This window comes from Euprymna scolopes, chromosome 7, assembly GCF_053919585.1.
Source record: "Euprymna scolopes isolate OS-2025 chromosome 7, ASM5391958v1, whole genome shotgun sequence".
NCBI classification, from domain to species: Eukaryota; Metazoa; Mollusca; class Cephalopoda; order Sepiida; family Sepiolidae; genus Euprymna; species Euprymna scolopes.
Window position 1 is genome coordinate 60,564,592 of NC_136488.1, and position 22,447 is coordinate 60,587,038.

The 22,447-nt window shown below is 27.2% G+C and overlaps 1 protein-coding gene across 1 annotated transcript in view; it reads left to right on the plus strand.

Annotated features, from left to right (window-relative positions):
• The window catches only part of LOC145279758 (platelet-activating factor acetylhydrolase-like), an 83,145-nt gene extending 63,659 nt beyond the window's left edge, over window positions 1-19,486 (plus strand). Inside the window, exons 7-10 of the mRNA XM_080131065.1 lie at window positions 1-41; window positions 9,703-9,873; window positions 13,185-13,333; window positions 18,881-19,486. The exon at window positions 1-41 is cut by the window's left edge and continues 51 nt beyond it. Coding sequence (XP_079987191.1) covers window positions 1-41; window positions 9,703-9,873; window positions 13,185-13,333; window positions 18,881-19,008 — 489 coding nt within the window. The 3' untranslated portion in view covers window positions 19,009-19,486. The remainder of the gene's footprint in view (window positions 42-9,702; window positions 9,874-13,184; window positions 13,334-18,880) is intronic.
• Window positions 19,487-22,447: the final 2,961 nt, after the last annotated feature.

Here is a 22,447-nt window from a genome sequence, read left to right on the forward strand (position 1 = left end):
GCAACTGCTGTAGCCACATTGGCCAAAGATACCAGATTTAAGTGAGTCTTTTTTCATACATCTCCCTTTTACCATTTTTCATTCAGTTTTCTGCAAGTTGTGTTTAATTCTGTACAGAATATTATCAGATCTGGATAACTTATGCATTTCAAAATTCACTTATAAATAAATTTACCTTTGCCCAGGCCTTAGTTTATCTTTCTTTCTCTCAAATCTATCCCTATCACTTCCTCCAATGTTTTCCTTGATTTTTCCTTATCAACTAACCTTGTGATTTCAGCTATTCTACATCTACTAATCCAATTAGTTTCATCCATTCTTATAATGTGACTAAACTAACAACGTCTCCTGTTCTACATATATATATATATCTCCCGATACTGTCTAGATTTAATCTTCCTTTTAGATCATTAGCTCTAAGCATGTCTTCAAGATTCACATTACACATCTATTGTATCATTCCTCTTCATAGAATGCATGTCATCAGCCTCAGGTTTCATTTCCTTACACAATCATACTACATACACATGCCAGAGAGTTTCTTTTTTTTTTATTGAAAAATTTTACTGCTGGTTAGTGATGGCTGAAGTTCCATGAACATTTTTTAAATCCACTCTTACCTCTTACAACCCTATCAGCACCCGCTCCTCTCTTTGCTCCAATAGTATCACCAAGATTGTAACATTTCTGACAGCCTCAATAGCCATGCCATCCAAATATACTGTCGCCACATCTGAATTCTCATCCATCTGCATTATCTTACATTTCTTGCATTTCTTGTGTACCCATTGCATACAAGTACTAAAAAAGGATTGACTTGCACCTGACTCTCCTTCCACAAACTCAGCAAGGGAACTTTCTCATATTCTGAAGGCTTTTCAACATTACAACTGATGATCAACACTTTGGATTATCAGCATTCAGTCCTTAGTCTTTTACTTTACTAATATTATTTACTTTACTAATATTATTTACTTTACTAATATTATTTACTTTACTAATATTTTTTACTTTACTAATATTATTTACTTTACTAATATTATTTACTTTATTAATATTTTTTACTTTACTAATATTATTTACTTTACTAATATTTTTTACTTTACTAATATTTTTTACTTTACTAATATTTTTTACTTTACTAATATTATTTACTTTACTAATATTATTTACTTTACTAATATTTTTTACTTTACTAATATTTTTTACTTTACTAAAATTATATACTTTACTATTATTATTTACTTTATTAATATTATTTACTTTACTAATATAATTTACTTTACTAATATTATTTACTTTACTAATATTTTTACTTTACTAATATTATTTACTTTACTAATATTTTTTACTTTACTAATATTATTTACTTTACTAATATTATTTACTTTACTAATATTATTTACTTTACTAATATTTTTTACTTTACTAATATTATTTACTTTACTAATATTATTTACTTTACTAATATTATTTACTTTACTAATATTTTTACTTTACTAATATTATTTACTTTACTAATATTATTTACTTTACTAATATTTTTACTTTACTAATATTATTTACTTTACTAATATTATTTACTTTACTAATATTTTTACTTTACTAATATTTTTACTTTACTAATATTATTTACTTTACTAATATTATTTACTTTACTAATATTATTTACTTTACTAATATTTTTTACTTTACTAATATTATTTACTTTACTAATATTTTTTACTTTACTAATATTTTTTACTTTACTAATATTTTTTACTTTACTAATATTATTTACTTTACTAATATTTTTACTTTACTAATATTATTACTTTACTAATATTTTTTACTTTACTAATATTATTTACTTTACTAATATTATTTACTTTACTAATATTATTACTTTACTAATATTTTTTACTTTACTAATATTATTTACTTTACTAATATTTTTTACTTTACTAATATTTTTTACTTTACTAATATTATTTACTTTACTAATATTATTTACTTTACTAATATTTTTTACTTTACTAATATTTTTTACTTTACTAATATTATTTACTTTACTAATATTATTTACTTTACTAATATTATTACTTTACTAATATTTTTACTTTACTAATATTATTTACTTTACTAATATTATTTACTTTACTAATATAATTTACTTTACTAATATTATTTACTTTACTAATATTTTTACTTTACTAATATTATTTACTTTACTAATATTTTTACTTTACTAATATTTTTACTTTACTAATATTATTTACTTTACTAATATTATTTACTTTACTAATATTATTTACTTTACTAATATTATTTACTTTACTAATATTATTTACTTTACTAATATTATTTACTTTACTAATATTTTTACTTTACTAATATTATTTACTTTACTAATATTATTTACTTTACTAATATTATTTACTTTACTAATATTATTTACTTTACTAATATTATTTACTTTACTAATATTATTTACTTTACTAATATTTTTTACTTTACTAATATTTTTTACTTTACTAATATTTTTTACTTTACTAATATTATTTACTTTACTAATATTTTTACTTTACTAATATTATTTACTTTACTAATATTATTAACTTTACTAATATTATTTACTTTACTAATATTATTTACTTTACTAATATTATTTACTTTACTAATATTATTTACTTTACTAATATTATTTATTTTACTAATATTATTTACTTTACTAATATTATTTACTTTACTAATATTATTTACTTTACTAATATTATTTACTTTACTAATATTATTTACTTTACTAATATTATTTACTTTACTAATATTATTTACTTTACTAATATTATTTACTTTACTAATATTATTTACTTTACTAATATTATTTACTTTACTAATATTATTTACTTTACTAATATTATTTACTTTACTAATATTATTTACTTTACTAATATTATTTACTTTACTAATATTATTTACTTTACTAATATTATTTACTTTACTAATATTTTTACTTTACTAATATTATTTACTTTACTAATATTATTTACTTTACTAATATTAGTTACTTTACTAATATTATTTACTTTACTAATATTATTTACTTTACTAATATTATTTACTTTACTAATATTTTTTACTTTACTAATATTATTTACTTTACTAATATTATTTACTTTACTAATATTATTTACTTTACTAATATTTTTTACTTTACTAATATTTTTACTTTACTAATATTATTTACTTTACTAATATTATTTACTTTACTAATATTATTTACTTTACTAATATTATTTACTTTACTAATATTATTTACTTTACTAATATTTTTACTTTACTAATATTATTTACTTTACTAATATTTTTTACTTTACTAATATTATTTACTTTACTAATATTTTTACTTTACTAATATTTTTTACTTTACTAATATTATTTACTTTACTAATATTATTTACTTTACTAATATTATTTATTTTACTAATATTATTTACTTTACTAATATTATTTACTTTACTAATATTATTTACTTTACTAATATTATTTACTTTACTAATATTATTTACTTTACTAATATTATTTACTTTACTAATATTATTTACTTTACTAATATTATTTACTTTACTAATATTATTTACTTTACTAATATTTTTTACTTTACTAATATTATTTACTTTACTAATATTATTTACTTTACTAATATTATTTACTTTACTAATATTATTTACTTTACTAATATTATTTACTTTACTAATATTATTTACTTTACTAATATTATTTACTTTACTAATATTTTTTATTTACTAATATTTTTTACTTTATTAATATTATTTACTTTACTAATATTATTTACTTTACTAATATTATTTACTTTACTAATATTTTTTACTTTACTAATATTTTGTACTTTACTAATATTTTTTACTTTACTAATATTTTTTACTTTATTAATATTTTTTACTTTATTAATATTATTTACTTTACTAATATTATTTACTTTACTAATATTTTTTACTTTACTAATATTTTTTACTTTATTAATATTATTTACTTTACTAATATTATTTACTTTACTAATATTATTTACTTTACTAATATTTTTTACTTTATTAATATTATTTACTTTACTAATATTATTTACTTTACTAATATTTTTTATTTACTAATATTTTTTACTTTATTAATATTATTTACTTTACTAATATTATTTACTTTACTAATATTTTTTACTTTACTAATATTTTTTACTTTACTAATATTTTTTACTTTACTAATATTATTTACTTTACTAATATTTTTTACTTTACTAATATTTTTTACTTTACTAATATTATTTACTTTACTAATATTATTTACTTTACTAATATTTTTTACTTTACTAATATTTTTTGCTTTACTAATATTTTTTACTTTACTAATATTATTTACTTTACTAATATTATTTACTTTACTAATATTTTTTATTTACTAATATTTTTTACTTTATTAATATTATTTACTTTACTAATATTATTTACTTTACTAATATTTTTTACTTTACTAATATTTTTTACTTTATTAATATTATTTACTTTACTAATATTATTTACTTTACTAATATTTTTTACTTTATTAATATTATTTACTTTACTAATATTATTTACTTTACTAATATTATTTACTTTACTAATATTTTTTATTTACTAATATTTTTTACTTTATTAATATTATTTACTTTACTAATATTTTTTACTTTACTAATATTATTTACTTTACTAATATTTTTTACTTTATTAATATTATTTACTTTACTAATATTTTTTACTTTACTAATATTATTTACTTTACTAATATTTTTTACTTTACTAATATTATTTACTTTACTAATATTTTTTACTTTACTAATATTATTTACTTTATTAATATTTTTTACTTTACTAATATTATTTACTTTACTAATATTATTTACTTTACTAATATTGTTTACTTTACTAATATTGTTTACTTTACTAATATTTTTTACATTACTAATATTATTTACTTTACTAATATTATTTACTTTACTAATATTATTTACTTTACTAATATTGTTTACTTTACTAATATTATTTACTTTACTAATATTTTTTACTTTACTAATATTATTTACTTTACTAATATTTTTTACATTACTAATATTATTTACTTTACTAATATTATTTACTTTACTAATATTATTTACTTTACTAATATTTTTTACTTTACTAATATTTTTTACTTTACTAATATTATTTACTTTACTAATATTATTTACTTTACTAATATTATTTACTTTACTAATATTGTTTACTTTACTAATATTGTTTACTTTACTAATATTTTTTACTTTACTAATATTTTTTACTTTACTAATATTATTTACTTTACTAATATTATTTACTTTACTAATATTATTTACTTTACTAATATTTTTTACTTTACTAATATTATTTACTTTACTAATATTTTTTACTTTACTAATATTATTTACTTTACTAATATTATTTACTTTATTAATATTTTTTACTTTACTAATATTTTTTACTTTACTAATATTATTTACTTTACTAATATTATTTACTTTACTAATATTTTTTACTTTACTAATATTTTTTAATTTACTAATATTATTTACTTTACTAATATTATTTACTTTACTAATATTATTTACTTTACTAATATTTTTTACTTTGCTAATATTTTTTACTTTATTAATATTTTTTACTTTACTAATATTATTTACTTTACTAATATTATTTACTTTACTAATATTTTTTACTTTACTAATATTTTTTACTTTAATTATATTTTTTACTTTACTAATATTGTTTACTTTACTAATATTGTTTACTTTACTAATATTATTTACTTTACTAATATTTTTTACTTTACTAATATTTTTTTACTTTACTAATATTTTTTACTTTACTAATATTTTTTACTTTACTAATATTATTTACTTTACTAATATTATTTACTTTACTAATATTATTTACTTTACTAATATTATTTACTTTACTAATATTATTTTCTTTACTAATATTATTTACTTTACTAATATTTTTTACTTTACTAATATTTTTTTACTTTACTAATATTTTTTACTTTACTAATATTGTTTACTTTACTAATATTTTTCACTTTACTAATATTGTTTACTTTACTAATATTATTTACTTTACTAATATTATTTACTTTACTAATATTTTTTACTTTACTAATATTATTTACTTTACTAATATTTTTTACTTTACTAATATTATTTACTTTACTAATATTTTTTACTTTACTAATATTTTTTACTTTACTAATATTTTTTACTTTACTAATATTTTTTATTTACTAATATTATTTACTTTACTAATATTATTTACTTTACTAATATTATTTACTTTACTAATATTTTTTACTTTACTAATATTATTTACTTTACTAATATTATTTACTTTACTAATATTATTACTTTACTAATATTTTTTACTTTACTAATATTTTTTACTTTACTAATATTTTTTACTTTACTAATATTATTTACTTTACTAATATTTTTTACTTTACTAATATTATATACTTTACTAATATTATTTACTTTACTAATATTATTTACTTTACTAATATTGTTTACTTTACTAATATTATTTACTTTACTAATATTATTACTTTACTAATATTTTTACTTTACTAATATTATTTACTTTACTAATATTTTTTACTTTACTAATATTTTTTACTTTACTAATATTATTTACTTTACTAATATTTTTTACTTTACTAATATTATTTACTTTACTAATAGTTTTTACTTTACTAATATTTTCACTTTACTAATATTATTATTCTGTATGACAAAGTTATTTCACATGTTTTTACTTTACTTTTGCTATTTCAAATGTAAAAGCTCTAGATATATCTAAGACTTTTGACAGGGTATGGCATGAGGGTCTCCTCAGGAAAATTAGATCATATGGTATAACTGGTAGAATACTTAACATAATTAAATCCTTCTTAGATAAGAGAAAAAACTAGGTTGTCATCGACGGTCGTACATTTAAACAATATGATATAAATGCGGGAGTTCCTCAGGGGTCTATACTTGGATCTCTATAGTTCCTAATATTCATAAATGACTTCCCTGACAAAATTGCCTCTGAGATGGGTATATATGCTGATGAGACCACACTCTATAACTGGCATGACAGGAAAACAAATGAACACATATCTAAAGAAATGGCAGAAACACTAGAGGATGACCTCCAATCTGTAGTGGAATGGGGACAAAAATGGATGGTCACGTTCAATGCCGCCAAGACTAAACTAGTTTCATTTAATAATTACAAGAAACCTTCTCTACCACCAATAGCAATGGCCAATGACTCTTTATCTGAGAGTACATCTTTCAAACTCCTTGCCTAACGTTCACAGGAAACATTAGTTGGAACAATTACATTGAAAGCATTGCCAGGGCTACTGTGAAGAAGGTAGGCTCTCTCTACCATGCTAGAAAACTACTAACACCTGAAAGTATCCTGTACCTCTATAAGGCCACCATCACCCATGTATGGAGTATTGCTGTCATATTTTGGCTGGTGCATCTGCTACTAGTCTCTTGCTCCTAGACAAGGTTCAAAAGAGAGTTGTTAATCTGATAGGCCCTGAACTGGCATCTAAGCTTCAGCCTCTGTCCCATCGACGACATGTTGCATCCCTCTGCCTGTTCTACAAGTATTTTAATGGTGAATGCTCTGACGAACTGCAAGCACTTGTGCCTCCACGACGTAAACACCCTTGACAAACCCGACAGGCAGCTAAATCCCACCCCCACACAGTAGAGATCCTTAGATGTAAAAGATCTTTCTACTCCAGTAGTTTTTTCCCCCAGAACTGCTAGACTTTGGAATTCCATTCTAGGTCCCTGCTTCCCCAACTGTACTGATGTGCAGAAGTTCAAGTGTAACGTGAACCAACATCTTGCTGCCCAAATCCCTACATAGTACCGCAGTAGTTGTTGCCCCTGATAGTAGCCCCTACACCAAAGTGGCAATGTGCCTTGTTTGGGGTGAAAATGTAATAAAAAAAAAAAAAGAAAATGGCCGCTTGATAATAACTATATTATTTTATTATTGGAATCTTTTTTTTGAGATAGACTGTTATCCTCATCTTCATAATTGTTGTTTCAAAATGTTTCGGCCAACTATTTCTCTGGCCTTCATCAGGTGGTTAACCATGATGGGATAGTAATTACTGAGGATACAGTTAAGAGACTCAGCATTCTTATCCCGTCATGGTTAACCAACTTATGAAGGCCAGAGAAATAGTTGGCTGATACGTTGTGAAACAACAACTGTGAAGATGAGGATAATAGTCTGCAAATAAATAAAATAAATGAATAAATAAATGAAATAAATGAAATGAATAAATAAATAAATGAAATGAATAAATAAATAAATGAAATGAATAAATAAATAAATAAAATAAATAAATAAATAAATAAATAAAATGAATAAATAAATAAAATAAATGAAATGAATAAATAAATAAATAAATAAATAAAATAAATTAAATAAATAAATAAATAAAATAAATGAAATGAATAAATAAATAAAATAAATGAAATGAATAAATAAATAAATAAATAAAATAAATGAAATGAATGAATAAATAAATAAATAAATAAAATAAATGAAATAAATAAATGAATAAATAAATAAATAAAATAAATGAAATAAATAAATAAAATAAATAAATAAATAAAATAAATGAAATAAATAAAATAAAATAAATAAATAAAATAAATAAATAAAATAAATAAATAAAATAAATAAATAAAATAAATGAAATAAATGAAATAAATAAATAAATAAAATAAATGAAATAAATAAATAAAATAAAATAAATAAAATAAATAAATAAAATAAATAAATGAAATAAATAAATAAAATAAATAAATTAATTAATAAAATAAATAAATAAATTAATTAATAAAATAAATAAATTAATAAAATAAATAAATAAATTAATTAAATAAATAAAATAAATAAATAAATATATAAAATAAATAAGAAGAGATGTTTCGAGTTTGTCTCTGATGTATTGTTATTTTCATGGAAAGTGTTCGACTGAGCTTCAATCTATGGTCCCCCCTCGCCAAACTTTCACAAGAAACACTCGTCTAGCTGTAAACACTATCAATAATTCCCCCCACTCTTTATCTGTGCCTAAACCTAAATGTAGATTCCATGAACAAAGCTTCTTTCTTAGAACTGCACGCCTGTGGAATTGTCTTCCGTTTTCCTGCTTTCCGGTTGACTACAATATGGTTGTCTTCAAGTCTAACGTAAATAAGTTCTTGATGAACCGTTCCATATAAGTTATCAAATTTACCAAATTTTCATTACTAATGATTACTATATTGTCCAATTTCTACTGTACACTCTTTAACCCTTATCCTTGAGTGGCCTCTTGGCCTTGATAATGTGGTGATGCCTATGTAAAAAAAAAAATAAAAATAAAAAAATAAAATAGTAACTATGTTTTTTTGTTTTGTTTTAGATGGGCCTAGCAGATCTTCTATGTGGTTATTTTTTCGTAATTTTTGTTACTTTTACTAATTTTGACGTGACACATAATTACATGTTTTATTCAAAATGCATTAAAAAATTTTTTTTTTTAGATATCCAATTATAATGCACAAGCACCCAAACAAATTTCTTTATCTGCTTTTAGGGTTGGCGTTGTATTAGATGGTTGGATGCTTCCTCTTGATGACAATGTTTATCCCTGCATCACGCAACCTGTCCTCATGGTGAACACTGAGACCTTCCACTGGAAGAAAAATATTTTAAGTATGAAACGATTAGAAGCAAAAGATGTTGAAAGGGTCATGATCACCATTCGGTATGTATTTCGCTTGAAAATTTCTTATTTCAACAATCTGTGTGCATTTCATGAAAGACATTAAAAAATATATAAATCAGTAGCGGAAACTTTCTAAGTTTTTCTTGCTTAATAAATCATCAATCAGTTGAGTTGCAGATAATAGCCATCACATCCATTAAAAACATTTGGATACTTATCCAGAATATGATCCAATTTCTGGGAAACTTCACTTCAGCATCTTCTGACATGGTTACATAAGCAACTTGAAAAAGCTGCTGTGAACACTGCCAGATGATAAATTCAAAACATGACATAGTGATTAAACAGGACAAAGAAAAAACCCCACTAAAAACAAAACTATAAAACAAGAAAATAATTACCATAAGTATATGAAAGAAATTTTTTATCAAAAAAAGTAAATAGTTTGTTTTTTTTTCAAGAAAAGTTTGAAATAAATAAAATTTTGTTAGTTAGTTTAGTTAGTGTGAGAATTGTGTTACCGCACAGACTTAGTGGCCTACATATTTTGTGCACCTCAGATCTAAAACTGACATTATATTCATAGTTCCAATGACTAGTGGATACCTGATTATATTTGAAGGGTTTGAGACTAGACAATATTACATTTTTGTGATTCTACAGTTGAAGATCGCATTTAACTTGAACCACTGTGACCATGGACAATAGTCTGTGGAAGCAGTAGGGTTACAGTCCTTTTTGTATTCATGCATCGCCATGCAAACTTGTCTGTAAGTGTTTTCCTTTCGCTCATCATATAGTCACACTTTTTTGCATTATTTTATTATTTTATTATTTTTTAAAGTCTTCTTTCTTGATAGAAAACAATCACTCTTTTGGAAGATTGAACATGTTCTCATAATGTAATGTAATTCATTTTCGCTTAAAAATTTTTTTTGGTATTTATGCATTATTAGACCCGGATTTTTTGTGACTTTGGTGCAGGCGCGACCGATAGTTAACAAGAATCGATGAAAAAAGCTGAGCAGTGATTGGAGACGCCGGGAAACTTAAATAACAACAGTGATTCAAACTGTAATCAAAATACAACAAAAAAAAGCCACAGAAACCTTAATTTTAATAAATGATTTGATTATTTTTTGTGGTTTTACTCTGGAGAAGTTTAAGTAAAAAAAAATTTACTGTTTTTTATTTGCTAATATAATTTTTTAATCTTAATAAGTTTTTACTAGCGGGACCTAGTGAACTCTTTTATATGTAATATATTGATGTTGGCATGCTATGGGTGTTCAGCATAAATGAAGATGCCCTGATATTATTGTAGCTGTTTTGTTAAAACTGCAAAAGTATTTATCTAAGCTAGCAGGGACACCCGGTGTAGCTCGGTCATAAATATGATATTTTAATTTATGCAGATTTCTTACATATTATTATAGAGTCAATTTTCTATCGATTTTTTTTGTATTATAAAGTTGTGATTTCAAAAATAAAAAAAATATATCCATATGACTTGGGTGCATCATCTTGAATTGAAACCGAAATCCAAACTTATGAAGAATACATACATATATATATATATATATATATATATGTATGTATGAAAAAACCCCAAAAAACTTGAATTCCTTCAGCTATCATCGAAATTGAAACCAAAACTTCTGAAGAATTTTTGGTAAAATTATTTCTTACAAGAAATGGAAGGTCATAACAATTAAACGACAGTCACTCAGAAGAAAAAGATGTAAGTGTGACACAGAAAAAACGCACACACGCTATCGTATTAATATATAAATGAAATACTCATATTTTCTCACTCAATAAGATTTTGATGGAGGTACAAATTCTTTATTTTTCAAGTTAAGGAAAGTGTGTTACCTCATGACACCCATCTGTTTTGTATCCTTGATGAGTGCCTTGATTGTGTTAACACCTTTTCTTTGCATTTGAATTATGTCAAGGTCACCACTGTTAGTATTTATTTTTATGATCTTTATCACTCTTCAAGGAAAAATATGCATACTAAACTCAGTGTTATGAGGCATACAGGATAAGGAGAAAATATGCTCAAATGCAAGATACACATTTTATTTATATGTTGATGATACATTTTATTTATATGTTGATGATACATTTTATTTATATGTTGATGATGCATTTTATTTATATGTTGATGATACATTTTATTTATATGTTGATGATACATTTTATTTATATGTTGATGATACATTTTATTTATATGTTGATGATACATTTTATTTATATGTTGATGATGCATTTTATTTATATGTTGATGATACATTTTATTTATATGTTGATGATACATTTTATTTATATGTTGATGATGCATTTTATTTATATGTTGATGATGCATTTTATTTATATGTTGATGATACATTTTATTTATATGTTGATGATGCATTTTATTTATATGTTGATGATACATTTTATTTATATGTTGATGATGCATTTTATTTATATGTTGATGATACATTTTATTTATATGTTGATGATACATTTTATTTATATGTTGATGATACATTTTATTTATATGTTGATGATGCATTTTATTTATATGTTGATGATACATTTTATTTATATGTTGATGATACATTTTATTTATATGTTGATGATACATTTTATTTATATGTTGATGATGCATTTTATTTATATGTTGATGATGCATTTTATTTATATGTTGATGATACATTTTATTTATATGTTGATGATACATTTTATTTATATGTTGATGATGCATTTTATTTATATGTTGATGATACATTTTATTTATATGTTGATGATACATTTTATTTATATGTTGATGATGCATTTTATTTATATGTTGATGATACATTTTATTTATATGTTGATGATGCATTTTATTTATATGTTGATGATACATTTTATTTATATGTTGATGATACATTTTATTTATATGTTGATGATACATTTTATTTATATGTTGATGATGCATTTTATTTATATGTTGATAAACATACAATGGACTTGCAATACAACATTAAAAAACGTACTATGAAAGAGCTTGTTTACTCGTCATTCCTGGTCGTCTCTACTATATATGGTAGAGTACAGATTTAAAACAGTTCCTTCATATTCAACCGCATTGTATCCTGTCCAACATGGTGAATACTTATCTCTCATTCCGGGTTTCCTTGGTTAAATAGCCCCACTTAGCAACCAATGTCATTTTCCTTTCTTTCCCTACAGTTGCTATTTCAAAAATCCGACTAATCATCGTGTTTGACCAAGCAAATGTTGGTATCGCTCCTACCCACCTTTCACTAAGGTAATTATTGCAGTTGATCTAATGGTTAATAACATGTTTGTTTTAGGGGTACATGCCATATGAGTGCTACGGACATCCAGTTTCTTGTCAACAAATTTGTCGGACGACTTTTGAAAGCACGGTATACATTGTCACCAAAACATGCCATTGACCTTACAGTGAAGGCCACATATGGGTTTATCTGGAAACATCTTGGTAAGTATTTTATCTTTCTTATTTATTTATTTGTTTATACTAATTAATCACTGCTTATAAAAGCCACTCGAGGACTAAGGTGAATGAGACGCATAGATTCATCTCCGTCATATTTGATTTAATGTCTGTTTTACATGCTGGCATGCATTGAATGGCTTTAAGAAATTAACTTCCAAACTAATTTACCTCTGGCCGAATATTTATTTTTCCATTTTTCCCTCAGATCCATGTTTTTCATGTTTTTCTTATAAGACATTCATAGCAAGAACTCATCTTGTTATCACAACTGCAAAGAAGTTTCTTTTTTCCTCTATGTGTCTAACATCAAATTTTCATGAACAGAGTTTCTTTCCAACAACTTCCCATCTGTTGAACACATTATCACTGGATTGCTTCTCTGCTGGCTACAACATGGTTATCTTCAAATATAATGTTAACAAATGCTTATCATATACTGTTGTGGTCCCTATCTTACAGGTAATAATGAACTCTTTCACTTATTATCAAGATCGGAAAATATGTCTCTTGGCAGTTATATGTAAGTTATATGTAATATGTACACTTGGCAGCCGGACTGATGTATAACCATTCTATTTGTCTTTTCTTTTCAATATTTGTTGTCTTTTCCGAACCCTTACCAATCCATAACACTGACAATGCAGAATTATTAAGGAACTTAAAGTTTTGTCATCCACAAAAAATACTTATGGAACTTTTATTTGAGAACCTTAAAAAGAATGAACATGGAAAAACAAACAGAATATTTTTTTTAACAACCTCAAGTGCTAAAAACTGGTTTCATTGGCTGACTTGAAAAAAAAACAAACCTATAAGTTGGATCCTCTCGGTGTCATACACAAGTTATGCACGCTTGGCAGTAAAATGGAGCAAGTACTAATGGGATTACAAGAACTGAGTGGATAGAGTAAGTTCAGTATATTTCTGCCATTACTAACAAGCAGAGCATTACCACTGTCAACCAAGAGAAGAGGTTATCAGATGTGTATGCATTGTAATGGTGTATAGAAATAAAATCTTGCTAGCTAGAATATGAAAGTGAAACCTGGCCATTAAGGGTTGTGGACATGCATTGCATGGAGAGAAATGACATGAGGCTGATACAATGAATGTATAATGTCAGTCTTACAGAGAAGTCTGGTTCTTCTAATCTCAGAGGAAGATTAAATTTCGACAGTATAAGATGTGTGCAGAACAGTAGACTTTGATAGTATGCCCACATTGAAAGAACGAATGAGAGCTTTAGGTCAATGGGCAATGCCAAAATGTGTGCTGGTCGACGATTATTATGATTATTTTTTTATTTTTTTTTACATAGGCATAATCACTTATCAAGGTCCAGAGACCACTCGAGGATAAGGGCTTAGAGTGTACAGTAGTTAATTGGACAATATAGTAATCGTTAGTAATGGAAATTTGGTAAATTTGTTAACTTAAGTGGAACGGCTCATCAAGAATTTGTTTACATTGGACTTGAAGACAACCATATTGTAGTCAGCTGGAAAGCAGGAAAACGGAAGACAATTCTACAGGCATGCAGTTTTAAGAAAGAAGCTTTGTTCATGGAATCTACGTTTAGGTTTAGGGACAGATAAAGAGTGGGGGGAATTATTGATAGTGTTTTCAGCTAGACAAGTGTTTCTTGTGAAAGTTTGGTGAGGGAAGACCATAGATTGAAGCTCAGACGAGCACTTGCCATAAAAATAACGATAAAGCAGAGACAAACTCGCAACATCTCTTCTGTGAGATAGAGGTTGCAGGGAAGAGAAAAGGACATCTCCTACGAGGCTACAAAGTCTATTTATTATTTACGCCAAAAAGTTTTATCAGCTAAAATATGTCCTAGAATAATCGAAATATTTAGAATAAATATTTTTTTACATTAATTTAGGAATGTTCACTTAAAAATATTATCATAACAATTTAGTTGACAACTTAGAAATAATGACATGTAAAAACATCAGGTGATTATCTTAACGATGTATATTAATGATGTTATTTAGAGGAGGAAATGGTCTTTTTGAGATACATGGAAATTAGAGAGGAAAACAGTTAGTCAGAGTTGGAAGAAAAAGAGAGATGGTTGACAAATCGTGATGGTTCCGAGTAGAGGATGTCAGAAATGGTGTTAGAAGAATCAGCATTGCAACTTTTCAAGAGGGTAGAAACACTCTGGAATGAAAAGTTGCCGAAAATAAAACCTGAGTTTCTTTTGTTCTTGGGGAGAATTTTTATTACAGCTTTTCCGTCAAGACAAGATCCAAAATGGACCAGATATCTTTCCCAATTAGCCAGATGTTGAAACTCCAAATACGTGTTATTCATCCTTTGTGTTGTATTCATGTATGTTATTGTCCATTATGAACTGTATTGAAATGTACATACACACAAAATGAACTCTTGCAAACACTAGACAGTAATAGAAACTCATAAATATATACACGATTTACACCCCTCCATGTTATATATATCTGCCCCCCCCCAACATTATAAAGAGATATAAAGTAGCTTGCCCAAACTCATAAATATATACACGATTTACACCCCTCCATGTTATATATATCTGCCCCCCCCCCAACATTATAAAGAGATATAAAGTAGCTTGCCCAAACTCATAAATATATACACGATTTACACCCCTCCATCTTATATATATCTGCCCCCTCCAACATTATAAAGAGATATAAAGTAGCTTGCCCAAACTCATAAATATATACACGATTTACACCCCTCCATCTTATATATATCTGCCCCCTCCAACATTATAAAGAGATATAAAGTAGCTTGCCCAAACTCATAAATATATACACGATTTACACCCCTCCATCTTATATATATCTGCCACCCCCCAACATTATAAAGAGATATAAAGTAGCTTGCCCAAACTCATAAATATATACACGATTTACACCCCTCCATGTTATATATATCTGCCCCCCCCCAACATTATAAAGAGATATAAAGTAGCTTGCCCAAAGTAATAAATATATACACGATTTACACCCCTCCATCTTATATATATCTGCCACCCCCCAACATTATAAAGAGATATAAAGTAGCTTGCCCAAACTCATAAATATATACACGATTTACACCCCTCCATCTTATATATATCTGCCCCCTCCAACATTATAAAGAGATATAAAGTAGCTTGCCCAAACTCATAAATATATACACGATTTACACCCCTCCATGTTATATATATCTGCCCCCCCCCAACATTATAAAGAGATATAAAGTAGCTTGCCCAAACTCATAAATATATACACGATTTACACCCCTCCATGTTATATATATCTGCACCCTCCAACTTTATAAAGAGATATAAAGTAGCTTGCCCAAACTCATAAATATATACCCGATTTACACCCCTCCATCTTATATATATCTGCCCCCTCCAACATTATAAAGAGATATAAAGTAGCTTGCCCAAACTCATAAATATATACACGATTTACACCCCTCCATCTTATATATATCTGCCCCCTCCAACATTATAAAGAGATATAAAGTAGCTTGCCCAAACTCATAAATATATACCCGATTTACACCCCTCCATCTTATATATATCTGCCCCCTCCAACATTATAAAGAGATATAAAGTAGCTTGCCCAAACTCATAAATATATACCCGATTTACACCCCTCCATCTTATATATATCTGCCCCCTCCAACATTATAAAGAGATATAAAGTAGCTTGCCCAAACTCATAAATATATACACGATTTACACCCCTCCATGTTATATATATCTGCCACCCCCCAACATTATAAAGAGATATAAAGTAGCTTGCCCAAACTCATAAATATATACCCGATTTACACCCTCCATCTTATATATATCTGCCCCCTCCAACATTATAAAGAGATGTAAAGTAGCTTGCCCAAACTCATAAATATATACCCGATTTACACCCCTCCATCTTATATATATCTGCCCCCTCCAACATTATAAAGAGATATAAAGTAGCTTGCCCAAACTCATAAATATATACACGATTTACACCCCTCCATGTTATATATATCTGCCCCTCCCCAACATTATAAAGAGATATAAAGTAGCTTGCCCAAACTCATAAATATATACACGATTTACACCCCTCCATCTTATATATATCTGCCACCCCCCAACATTATAAAGAGATATAAAGTAGCTTGCCCAAACTCATAAATATATACACGATTTACACCCCTCCATCTTATATATATCTTCCCCTCCCCAACATTATAGAGAGATATAAAGTAGCTTGCCCAAACTCATAAATATATACACGATTTACACCCCTCCATCTTATATATATCTTCCCCTCCCCAACATTATAGAGAGATATAAAGTAGCTTGCCCAAACTCATAAATATATATACGATTTACACCCCTCCATCTTATATATATCTGCCCCCTCCAACATTATAAAGAGATATAAAGTAGCTTGCCCAAACTCATAAATATATACACGATTTACACCCCTCCATCTTATATATATCTGCCCCCTCCAACATTATAAAGAGATATAAAGTAGCTTGCCCAAACTCATAAATATATACACGATTTACACCCCTCCATGTTATATATATCTGCCACCCCCCAACATTATAAAGAGATATAAAGTAGCTTGCCCAAACTCATAAATATATACACGATTTACACCCCTCCATCTTATATATATCTGCCCCCTCCAACATTATAAAGAGATATAAAGTAGCTTGCCCAAACTCATAAATATATACATGATTTACACCCCTCCATCTTATATATATCTGCCCCCTCCAACATTATAAAGAGATATAAAGTAGCTTGCCCAAACTCATAAATATATACCCGATTTACACTCCTCCATCTTATATATATCTGCCCCCCCCCAACATTATAAAGAGATATAGAACAGTAAAGTAGCTTGTCCAATTCACAGATGTAGAATAGTAGCTCCAAAACCACTCTAAGATCGATGAAAATGCCCGAAAGGCCAATAGGAGATGTGCTTACCTACCATCAAAGTTGATATTGAACCTGGCTCTGGTCCTGTGACTGGCTGCCAACACTATTTTGGGCACTGTGGGCTGTCATGCTTGGTCTGCATTTATTCAGGATGCTGTGTGTTCTATGGGAGGAGCTAGCTCAACCCATCTTGAGTAAATGTCGCCTCAAATCAAGTTAAATTTATAGAGAAAAACAAAGGAAAAATAAGAAAAAGTTGCTAATGGCTTCTGGAGAAAGAGGAATAACTAGAGACCTGACCATAATTAACTGTCTCTCTTTCTTCTTCTCTCCCTCTTTTTTCTCTCTTCCTCTATCTCTTTAGCTCTCTCTATTTCTCTCTCTCTCTCTTCCCTTCTTTCTTTATTCTCTCCCTTTTGTAGTCAGTTAGAGCATTCCATTCCTCTCAGCTGTTCATTTATCATTTACAGTTTATTTATGCCTAAGACATCATGTGAAATGGACTGTTACAAGTGAGAACAGTAACAATATCTACCAAGATTTCAAATTTATCTTTTTAAATCCACTACTTTTGTTTTTTCTTTTTTTTGCAGGGTTTTCTGATAAAGACCATCAAACACATATAATTTCCGGTGAACATGAATTGGTCATTCCAGGGACGAACATAGACATATCGGAAGATGTTTCAAATAATTCACCTACTGAAAACTCTAACGAATGAATACATACACTCAAAAGGTTCCTTTAACAATTCTTCCAATGATTAATGCTATCTGCATCTTTTTGAGATGAGGAGTCATCATTATTCCCATTGTCTATCTTTGGACTACTGTTCTCATCAATGTTGATATCTATTTTCCTACTTCTTCTTTTCAGATGATGTTTCCTTGAGCTTTCTTTCAATGTATTGTTTATTTACAATGATACTATTCACATACTTCCTTTCTTACCTCACTTCCTTAACACATTAACACTTTCAATGTATTGTTTATTTACAACTAGCAGAGCTACCCGGCATTGCTTAGTTCAAAAGTGTAACATAACTTCTATCTCTCTCTCTTTTCCTCCACCCTCCCCAACCCCTTCTTTTGAATGTATACATACTCGCAACTCAAGTCGGCATAAGGGAAATAAATTTGTCAAAAAAAAACAAAAAAAAAAAACAGAATTATTTCCCTTTGGTTAGTTACATAAAAACAGATTGTGATATATTAAAAGATGTTTGTATGTATTGATAACATTAAACGATTTAAACGGCTATTTTACTCTCAAATAATGAAACTTTTTATTTTAATTTTAGACATTATACATTCAGAATTACACTGATTAAAAAACCCCAAAACTCCCCGCAACATTATGAGTGCTTGTTGTGCATTTTTCAAGTTTTATCTTGACATACTAATAGACATTTGCTCTTTATATATTAGATGATGTTTTTCATGTACTTCCTTTCTTACCTCATTTCTTTGACACGTTAACCTTTTTTCATAACTTTGAAGCGGAGATTTTATTTTGATATAATCCACTTATCACTTACTCAATCTTGCTATGTTTTAGTTAAACACTAATAGATGCAGTCATATATCATAGGCTACCTTACAATGACCTTAAACAATTCATAATATAATTAAAAATAATTTTTCAAATTTATGTCCAAATATAGATCTTTATTATATTTTGACATAAATTTGAAAAGGAGGGAGTATTTATGTAGTTAATTTTCTTCTATCAAAGGTAGGTGTTTCTGCAAGTAATCTATTATATAAAGGCCAATTGTCTGTGTGTATGCCCAGTTAAAACTCTAAAACTACAAAACAAGCACCAACAAAGTTTGTATTTTCTTGATTGGGATTTCTCTGAATGAATAATATCTAATAGTTAGAAATATTAAAAATGTTAAGAATGGCTTTTCTAAATAACATTATATATTATATAAATGACGGTTGAGTGATATTGCCTTGGATAAATAATGTCTAAAATTAGAAAAAGAAATATTCATTCTTTAACCGTTAATTGGTGCAGAATTTATCAAATATTTTCTAGCTACTAATTAAAGAGAGGTAACTTTTTTTTTTTTTCAAGGAGTTAATTCTCTTATGCCGACTCCTACTGTGAGTTTTCTGTGTGTATACATGTTTATATTTATAATGGGTTGGTCAGAGAAGAAAGAGAGGGTGGGGATGTGAAAAGGTAAAACTGGGGGAGGGGAGAGAGAGACAGATGTTTAACAGAATATATTACAATTTTGATGGGTAACCTTGCTAGTTAAATATAAAACTAAACCAATAACAATACTGTTTCAGAATTTTTTTTGAGATGATGATTGAAAATTTGTATCATTTGAACTATTATTTTTACATTACTTGTTTTTTCACACCATTTTTGGTGATGTAACCTTTAACCTTCTTCACATGAATCTGTGATGTTATGGGTAAAGTTGTTGATTGACAGTTCTAAATAGTGACAATTTTCTGGAGATTGAAGAGACACTCCTCACTTCAGGTGATAATAACCAAGAATACCACAATAATTAACTCTTCCACACAGTCATGGCTGAGGGAACAAGAACAATCTACCTCCATGGATTAAATAAAGGGTTCAATTCCAAATTTGATATAGATCATTGCCATTTGGTGAATAGAGTTTAGATCATGCAGTAGCTTCTAGTAGGTCCTCTCAATGGCATATTTGTAAGAACTGCTATGGCTTTTTTTTTCATTGGTCTAAAAAATTTTCCTTCTTCATCCCTTTTCTCTCTCTCTCTCTCTCACTTCCCCTCTGCCTTGCTCTAAACAACCCTGCTGTTCTCTTCCATAAACTGCCCAACCTAACTATGAATAATTCCAACAAAAAAAAAAAACAAGAGAAAAACACCAACATCCAATGTAGACCCTCACTACATGGTCTCCTTCTCTCCATCAGGGGTCTATGTTCCAACCTTCTAGAAATCCAATTGTAGGAGACCAAACCTAACCTTTATATAGGAGCCTGCGGCATGGTGGATAAATGTGTTGAGTCTCTACAGCTTCGGTGAACATTGTCTGAAGATAGCAGTTTCAATACTGGCCAAAGATGATTAGTTGGCCAAAAACATAGTTTTTCTTTTTACATGGGGGGTCACCACTTATCAATGCCCAGAAGCCACTCGAGGATAAGGGTTATTGTGTGTACAGTAATCAATGGGATAGTGTCGTAGTAATCCTTAGTATTAGAGATTTGATAAAGTGTCATTACTTAGGGGGGGGGACGGTTCATCAGGAATTTGTTTATGTTAGACTTGAAGACATCCAAGTTGAAGTCAGGAGGAAAACAGGCAAGCGGCAGAGAGTTCCACAGGTGTGCAGTTCTAAGAAAGAAGCTTTGTTCATGGAATCTACGTTTAGATTTAGGCACAGATAAAGAGTGGGGAAAATTATTGACAGTGGTTTCAGCTAGACGGGTGTTTTTCGAGAAAGATTGGTGAGGGGGAGATCAGAGATTGGAGCTCAGACGAGCACTTGCCATGGAAATAATGATAAAAAAAAGATAGGCTTGCAACGTCTCTTTTGCGGGAGAGAGGCTGCAGGGAAGAGAAAAGGGCATCTCCCACTAAGCCACGAAGTCTATTTTGTGCTCTGTCAAGGCAGGATAGGCTGTTTTTTGCAGCTCCTGCCCAGATGTGGCAACAATACTCAATCGTTGGACGTACTTGGCCTCTATATTGATAGAGAATTGCATCATTAGTGAGATATCTTCTGGAGCAGTAGAAGGATCCCACCATTTTCCCAGCGACTTTGGCCACAGACTTGATGTATGTGTTCCATTTCAGATCAGGAGTAAAGGTCAAACCCAGAAGCTTATCAAAACATGGGGCCTCCCCTAGACAAGAGCCCTCCATTTCAGTTGATGCCAGATGGGGATTAGAGCGTTTATGATGTAAAGATAGGAGCTTGGTTCTAGATGCATTAAAGGTAACCAGCCACCTCTTACCCCATTGTACCACATGCTCAAGATCAGAGGAAAGAGAATCAGAGAGAATATTGTCATTTATTGCCTTTGATGTGTTGCCATAGATGGTCGTGTCATCAGCATAGATGTCAACGAATGATTTAAGTATGTGTTTTGGGAGATCATTGATGTAGATCAGGAAGAGAGTTGGGCCCAGGATTGACCCCTGAGGG